The 9131-nt window shown below is 31.2% G+C and overlaps 1 protein-coding gene across 1 annotated transcript; it reads left to right on the plus strand.

The window, feature by feature from the left end:
- The first annotated feature begins 336 nt into the window (after window positions 1-336).
- Window positions 337-4478, plus strand: LOC114294588 (universal stress protein A-like protein). Its single transcript, XM_082867779.1, has 4 exons — window positions 337-803; window positions 2099-2211; window positions 2729-2847; window positions 4161-4478. Exons 1-4 carry the CDS (start codon window positions 623-625, stop codon window positions 4255-4257), a joined length of 510 nt encoding a protein of 169 aa, XP_082723905.1. The 5' UTR covers window positions 337-622; the 3' UTR covers window positions 4258-4478.
- The last annotated feature ends 4653 nt before the right edge of the window (window positions 4479-9131 follow it).

A 9131-nucleotide genomic window follows, 5' to 3' on the forward strand; every position in this document is an offset into this window, starting at 1 on the left:
AGGCATATAATATTTGTTAGTTAAAATGCCTAGTGTGATTCACTTTTTTCAATTCCAATGCACTAGGCATATGATTAGGCATTTTGGCTCAACTCATATTCACTAGCTACATGTAGCTAGCCTTCAACGCTAGGCAAAATGTATTCAATCATTAGGATTATTTCCCTCCATCTTTGTTGTTGACGTGGCATTCTATAAAATTAATAGTGTTTGGATAAATAGCTAAAATAAAGAGCATGGTTGGAGTAAAAACATAAAACAGTTGATAGGCAAAATAAAATATATACTTTATAGTAATATTTAGATAGGTAAAATGCCTACTACCGTTGGAGATGCTCTTAATACGGATAACTAATTAAAAAGGCCCACTGTTTCCAAAACCACCAAACACAGCCTCATTTCAGAAACCTCTAGACCAGCAAAGACAAAAACCAGAAACCGCCAATAGATTTCAATTTTTTTTTAACTCTAAGCGCATCATCATCATAAATGTTGAGTGTTCCACTGTAATATATAAACCCCACCTTCTTCAATCGCAACAAACACAGTGCTCTCAAAACCAAAAAACAATAGCGGAAGAATATAAGTAAGCATTTCCAACCGTTCGATCAATCTCAAAAAAATGGCAGTGTGTGTAGCAAAGGAGAGGAAGATATTGGTGGCCGTAGATGAAGGACAAGAGAGCATGTATGCTCTCTCATGGTGTCTCAACAACATCCTCGTCTCTCATAATTCCAAAGATACCCTCATCCTTCTCTATGCCAAACCACCTCGCCCCGTCTACACGGGCATCGACGGAACAGGTAGGCCAAAACTATACCCTAATTTTATTTCAGATCAATTACACTTGAAATTACCTAATTTAAATTTTTGTGTCAATTTAATTTTTATAATTGTGCTAGCTTAATATTTCGAGTCAATTTATTTAATGTAGTCGCTATAATTGGGTTTATTTGAAAATGAGTAGACCGTTTTAAATGGACGTCAATTTCTCAATGGTTAAGTAGATTATTTTATTTAAAATTTCAATCTAATTTCATGATAAGGGTTATTTATTGGATCAAGATCCACCTTTTTTTCTCCTCCCTTCTCCCTCCCTCACCTGAATTAGGGGCCTCCTACTGTGCCTTTCAGTGGGATCCATTAGTTGGGATCTATTAGGACACACTTCTATGATATGAATTAGTCACTCTCCTCCAAAGTTGGAGAATTAATTAAAATAGTTAAAAAATTTAAAAATTATTATTGAAAATTAATTTTTTTTTTAAAAAAAATTAAAAAGTCAACCACAACAATTAGGCCTTGGGATGTGTGTTAAAATAGTATTTCTTTTTATGTTATTTGAGTTAAATTAGAGCATATTTTGATCACATTTTATCTCTATCATATTTCATATCGTTTCGTAAAAAGTAAAAAATATATTTATTTAGATTAGTCCAAATAATCTCTTAATTTTCAAAAGAACCCTCGTATTTAGTGAATTTGAAAAAATATTACAATTTAAGTTATTCTGTAACAGACAAATTAGAAAAAGTTAAAAAAAAAAAAAAGGAAAAAATGTTCACTAATTTATTTTTATTGTGTTTAGTGATTTTTTTTTTTTTTTAATTTTATAGATCTTTGTATATTAGATGGATTTGAAAAATCCTTTCTAGTTTTTTTTTTTAAAATTGATATAAATTTATTAAAAATGATAATTATTTATTTATTTTTTAATACGACTCTTTAATAGAATCCCAAAATCGAATGTTTGGAGTTTTTTTTAATATTTTTTTATGGGCTAATTTTTTCGTCTAATAAGCTGCAAGTAGTGAATTTTTTTGGGTTTATTTTGACTTTTTCATTATTTTTTGGAATTTTTAAAATTTGACACACAAGGTGGATCGAAGAAAGTATTTTGATATAATTTAAAAAAAGAAAAAGTAACTCAAAACAAAACAAAAAAAAAAAATTTAAATGTGACTTGTTCAAAACTTTCCAAACACAATAGTCAAATTACAAATATCATGAATGTAATTTTCCATTTTATATTAATCTTTCCTTGAGAGGACATCTATTTGAATGGTGTTTTAGTAAATTGCGAATCGTTTTTTTCCAGGGTACATGTTCTCGCCCGATATAATGGCGACCATGGACAGGTACACCAATGAGTTGGCTGAGTCTGTGATGGAGAAAGCCAAGAGGCTTTGCAAGGAGGTTCACCATCTTGATGTGTGTACTCTTTTCTTTCTTGTTTATTTTAGAGAAAATTTTATTTTATCCCTTAAATTATCAGTCAAAAAAAAAATTTTAATTCTTTTTAATAATTTTAATTTTACACTTAAATTATTTGATTTTGGATTAATTTTTCCTATTGTTGGTTGCTAGTTGCAGTTTATAATCAAATGAAAATTATTGACGAACCCCTGAAATTTTGTTTAAAACTTTATTTTACTTCCTAATTTTATTTTATTTAAGGGTTTAATTGATATTTTGAGATAATTTGGAGGTAAAATAAAATTTTAAATGAAATTTGAGTCTCATATCAACAATTTCTATTTAATTATAAATTACAATTGACGGTGTGATAAAATTGATGTAAAATTAAATAGTTTAAATATAAAATTGATATAATTAAAAGAAAAATAAAGATTGAATTGATACTTTTTCTTTGTGTTTTTTGGTGGGTTTGTGAAGCGAAAAATAGTCGTGTTAAATATTGTGGATTGTATGGTTGCATGCATTGCAGGTTAAGGTGGAGACGAGAGTGGAGTATGGAGATCCAAGAGATGTGATTTGTCAGGTCGCGGAGAAATTGGGCGTTGATATGGTGGTATTGGGAAGCCACGGCTATGGTCTCATCAAGAGGTAGGTCCACCCTCACTTTTCAACTTAACTAATTTTAGAAAAATGAGTTGGAACGGAGGCACCCTTTTGACCCCCCTTTCTTTGATTGGTCAATTTTTCTTTTCTTTTTTTTTTTTTTTTTTTTTTTTTTTTCTTCTCCTCCAATCACCACCCGCCACGTGTGTGTGGGGTGGTGGGGTGGTGATTGGAGGGGGTCTCAATCACTTCCCCTAATTTTATTTAAACCAATCATAATTTATGCGCTTGGATTATTCTCGGTCGAGTTTTTTAATTTTTATTTTTATTAATTTTTATATATTTTAATTAAATTTTAAATTTTTTAGATTCATCTAAATTAACTTCACTTAAAAAGTAACATATTTGTAAACAATACATATCACTATTTATTATTGAGTAAAGATTTTTAAGATTTCTTTGTAAATAATTTACTTTTTAAGTATACTTAGATTAGATGTATTTACTTTTTTTTTAATAATTAAAATATGAATTTTTTTTAATAAAGATGAAAAAACACAAAAACTAAACCAAAGAGTGATTCATTTTATAAACTTTTGTGCCCAATTTTAAATTATTTATTGATAAAATTATGTAATTATAATTATTAAATTAAATATTTTTTATTATAAATTATTTACACATATGAGCTTACAAAATAAGGCCAAGTTTGGGAAGACTAAAAAAGTGCACTTTTTGTCTTTTTAGACTAAAAAATTGAGGTTGAAAATATGGATGTTTGGGTTAACTTTTTGACTTTTTATTGAAAAATGTGTAATAAAAAATTGTAAAAATTGATTTGTAGAGAAAAATTTGAATTGGGAGTTGTGCAGCCGTAATTGTTGACTTTTGGTGAATAGTGTTAACTTTTTAGCTTTTTGAGTAACTTTTTGACTTTTTGGCTTATTTGGGACTTCCCAAACTTAGCCAAATAAAATAGATTATTAGGGTGGATTTGTGGTGGTGGATGCACTAGGCTAACAATAGTGTTACAATAATCATATTAATGAGTCATTCCATGGATTTGAAGTATCTTACCACTTCATTCTATCATTGCATTATTTATTTGAAAAATATTATAAGTCTTAAATTTTTTATTAAATAAATAATTAAATATTTTATACAGATATGAGATTCATAAAATTACAAATTTCACATTCATGTAAAATATTTTGATTATTTATTTAATAAAAAACTCCGTGTTCCTAACATTACCTTATCTAATCTAAAAGCCAGATCATTTGGTATCCAAATTTACTATTACTTTTTTAGAAAAGAAATAATTGACTAACTTTTTTTTGTGGTTAATTTAATTGCAGGGCTTTTCTAGGGAGTGTGAGCAATCATTGTGCACAGAAGGCAAACTGCCCTGTTCTAATTGTGAAAAGGCCCAAATCAATTGCTCACGACGAATAAAAGCAAGAAAAATGTTTGGGAGTTTTAAATTGGAAGCACTAAAGGATTTTAGAGAGTAGGTCTCATTGATTGATGTGATGTTTTGGCCTTAAGTTTTTTTTTTTTTTTTTGAATTTTCACCTCATTAGTAATCCATTAGTGCTCTTAAATTAGTGGGATGTATCATTGTTGTAAAAGCAATGACTTCAATTCTTACTTTTATCAATTTTTTTTAATATTTCTATTTTGGTTGCGTTTGTTTTGCTTTGTTGTGAAAATTTTCAAGAATATTTTCTATTTCTTTTTCTTGAATGCTCTTTTTTTGCCCTTTTGTATGTCTTCAATATTGGCGCTTAGAGCTTGTATTTATTGTAAAATGTAATTTATGTGAACATGTTTGGTTTACGATAATTTTTCAATAACCTCCATTGGTTGCCAAAGATTTTTTTGCTTTAATTCTCCCATATGATTTTTCAACAACTTTTTTTGGTGAAGTAAAATTTCATTCTTAATATCACCGTAAACAAACAACAGCAACAAATTCAAATGCGAAGACAATTTAAATCAACAAAATAGAACAAAATATTTCAGTTGAGCTTTAAATAAAAATCAATGAAATATTTATATCATTTCAACACAAGAAATTTCTCTCACCTACACTATGCCAAACACAGTGCAATTTAAGGCTAAATCAAAATTTTCTATTTTTCAGTGAAGTTTCATTCAGTTGTTTCAGTGAGATTTCTTTGTGTTTTGAATTACTCAATCAATTCATTTCAAATTCATTAATAAGTTTATTTATGTAATTCATAACTTGGTGAAATTTCTATTTGACAGTGAAAATCAACTATCATAGAGTGAAGTTTTGCATTGAAATTTCACTATCACTGTGAATATTAATTGTGCAAATATGAAATCACAATATCTTGATAGAAAAAAAATATATATATATATATATAAAGAGAGAAAGAAAATAGAACAAAGAGATATATGGAGAGAAATGTATACAAATCCAAACTGGCAAATAGAATGGTGGTGATAGAATGTTAGAAGCATATGTGATGGAACTGGTGATGAACATTGAGCAACAATGGAGGTTTGGACTGATAAGGGCACGAATAGAGGTGGTTGAGGAACATAGTGGTTTGAAATAGTAAATGGCAAGAACAATCCACATCTACGGTAGAGAAGGAATAGAGCAGAGAGGGAAAGAGTAGAAAGAGAAAGAAGTATTCCAAGGTTTTTATGTTTGTAAGACTATTTTCAACTATTTATGTCACAAAAAAAATTCTTTGTCTTTTAAAATTTCAAATTTTAGAGTTCTCAACTAGCAAGTAATTTTATGGTGGATTAAACTCTAACAAAAAAACTCTAAAACGATATATCCCTAATTTTTTCATAAAAATTAATAATAATACTAATATTGTACTATATAGCAATAAACCTGATTTTTCTCGTAACGCTTTGTCTTTTATTACTTGAATAATATTACCATATCCTTTAATCAGTCCATTTCAATAATAATAAATATATGAAAACAATAAAAAATGAATAATTTATAATGTTCATTTTCCTTTACATGCAATGAATTACGATACACACACATAGCCTTACATTATCAAGTACAGATAAATGAAAATAAGAAAAAGGGTTAACCCTTTTTACAACACATTGGTATTCCGCTTATAATTATAAAGCCTCATAACCAACAAATAAAAGACTTCAAGTCTTGTGCAAGTCTTCACTTCATACTTGAAAAATGATTAGTAGGATGAACACAAAGGTCTAGTAAAGATCTCAATGATCCTAGACAATAGCAATACATAGATAGCTATGATAATAAATACTCTACATATATACACATATAGGTAATGTGATAATTCATATTTCAAAATATACTTACATAAGTATATTTTCCCAAAAGATCTTCTTTAACATAACAAGAAATAAAGGCTATTTCTTGTCTTTCAAAACTTTCCATTTACATTTAAAGAAATCTCAATCATTTATCACATTACTACGATCTTCTAAGATTGATCTACACAATATACTCGTCCTACATTCCAACTCATTACAGCTATAAGGATAATTACTACATATTATGGCTTTACACATAAGCCATAACCACCACAACCCACTTTATCGGGTGTGACCCGGAGGGGAAAGAAACCCATTTCCAAGCGCCAAACTTTACTGGTCCTCGAGCCGAAGAGGAGAGGAACCTATTCACACTTTACGGGGCGTGAACCAGAGGGGAGGAACCCATATCAATGCGTACTTTCATTCAACTTAACAATTAGCATATTATTCCAAATTTCACAATTTATTCAACAACGTCAATACCATCATCTACTGATGGCCAAGGACACAGCCTCATAAACAACAAGGACCAAGTCCATGAATTCAATTACGTCCTCTTGATTTAGATTTTATCCACATTTATATGTTACATAACTTTCATCTTTCAACTTCAATTAATTCAACTTCCAATTCATGCCGTTTTCAAAACTCATAATTAAATTCCCTTCCATTACTACCATCCCATCTTTATGATTCAATTCAAAATATTCAAATTTAGTTCGGCAAGTAGTAATTTCGTCACGAATATAATTATTCACTTGTTTTGAAAAAAAAAAAAAGAAAAATCGTTAACTCTTTTTACTTCTCATTTTACAAAAGTATATAAATCTTTTATTGATTTCTAAATTTATTTTCTCTTCTCTCCAAACCCCCAATACCCATAACAAATCATCACATCACTCTCTTTAATTATCAAAACCCAACTAGTAAATTTATTTTCATAATTCAACATATATATATATATATATATATAACAAATTAATCTCATCTCTTAAAAAAAAATTTAAAAAAAAAACAAAGAATTTGGGGCTTTTCATCGTAACCCTCATAAACGAAATTAACCAATCCACAAATCTTTCAGTACACATAACATTTACCAGCATCCTTTTTATTTCTACATATTCCAATCTCATGACAATTATTACAACTTAACAATTATAAAACTATAGATAATAATTAACACAAATTAAATTCATGACGACTTAACATCAAATCATCAATTTTTCCTTCTCTCTCATAACCCATAAACAATTAATTAGGATTTTTTACTATAATACTTTTAAACATGTCCCTCAAATATACAGTCTTATATATTCACAACAAAACACAAGATTTAACTTTAAATCATAAAACCCTAACCCTCATCACATGCTTTTCAAAAATATCTAACAAATCAAGCTTTTAATGCAATAAAAAATACCACATGTCTATCTATAACGAGGTATTGAAAGGAGCAAAGAAGTCCTTACCTCAAAAAGAGAAGAGGAGAAAACCTCAACTTCATAGGAATTTGATCTCCACCGGTCAAAACGTAATCCTCGAGATGCTCGTCATTTTTGTATAAGGAACTAGTATCAAAATCTTGCTTGATCTTGGTAGGTCAAAGAGAATGTGAAATTTGATGAGAGTTTAAAGAAAATGAAGAGAAAAGAGAAGTTAAAGAGAGAGAAGTGTTGAGAAATGGTCAGAGAGAGAGAGAGAGAGAGAGAGATCTGATTTGAGTGAAAAGAGTACAAAACTCAATGTTTGGTTAAGCAAAATCCTCTTGTGCATATTTTCAAACCGTTCGTGTAGATCAACCTGAAATCCGCTCGTGTGGATTTGACCCAGACAGCTTTTGCTGGGTGACTTCAAACAAGCGTATCTCCCTTGTCCGGAATCGTAATGTAGGGAGGGGTTCTATGTGAGTTGTGATTAGAAAGGCAAAACTATACTAATGGTCCAACAATGGTGGAATGGCTAGAGAATGAGTCAGCAAATCTCTAGGGAAGTTGGAGAATGAGCAGCCAAGTGAAGATGAAGCAAGTGGCTCAAGAAAAAGTAAATGACAGTGCACAAAATAGGCAGCATCTCCCCTAAATACCTAATAATCCTCTCTTGGACCTTGAGAAGTTGGGTCCTATTTATAGGCTTTTTCTTGGTACCAAGAGAACACCAAGTGTCCAAATAGAGAGAAGACATGTGTCCCTTAGAATCACATGGAATATTTTGCCTTGAGCCACCAAGCTTAAGATGCCACGTGTCCCTCTGCATGTACCGTGTACTATTTGTTTGGCACAGATGCCTCAGCAGGTGCACTTGCGACGGGAGTGTTTGGCACTATAACTATCTTTCAAGCCTTACCAAGTGCACTTGAGGCGGTAGTGTTTGTCGTTGCACTTGTCTTCTCAGCTTGAACCTCAGCAAGTGCATTTGCAGTGATAAACCATGCTACTGCACTTTTCTTCCCAGTTTGAACCTCAGCAAGTGCACTTGCAATGATAAACCTTGTTGCTGCACTTGCCTTCTCAGTTCTATTTAGCCAGTACATGCATTCTCAAGACTTCATAGCCTGCTATCAACCATGTTTTTGTATTCACCTTAGCGAAGCCTCCACCCTTAGCCACCTAACCACACAAACTCCCTAGCCAAACCTGCTATCAGCTATGTTGTGCCTTAGTACCAAACCCAATGGGGCTTTTTTGGTTCTACCAATGCAACCAAGGTAGGTCCATGACCTAGGTAAATGAAAAGGGAGTCCTTTGTGTTTAGGCTGCCCTACTCCCATCTTCGCGGGGTTATCACGATATACTGGTATCCCTGGGCCTGCTATCAGCTCTAACCAGTGAGCCTTGGGGCCTGTTATCAATGCCAAGCTACTGAGCTTCGGGACTTGCTATCAGCGTCGAGCTAAAAATGACTTTGGGGGCCTGCTATCAGCGCCAAGCATTAGCCTCTACTTATGGAAGGAAAAGCTTCTCCCAAAGGGTGTTATCACCTTAGTGGGGTGTTCTCTCCACAAGTTAGTTGTTGTGGTAGTCATTTCCCGTGGCAAG

Source organism: Camellia sinensis, chromosome 5 (assembly GCF_055761805.1).
Source record: "Camellia sinensis isolate YWXY chromosome 5, ASM5576180v1, whole genome shotgun sequence".
NCBI classification, from domain to species: Eukaryota; Viridiplantae; Streptophyta; class Magnoliopsida; order Ericales; family Theaceae; genus Camellia; species Camellia sinensis.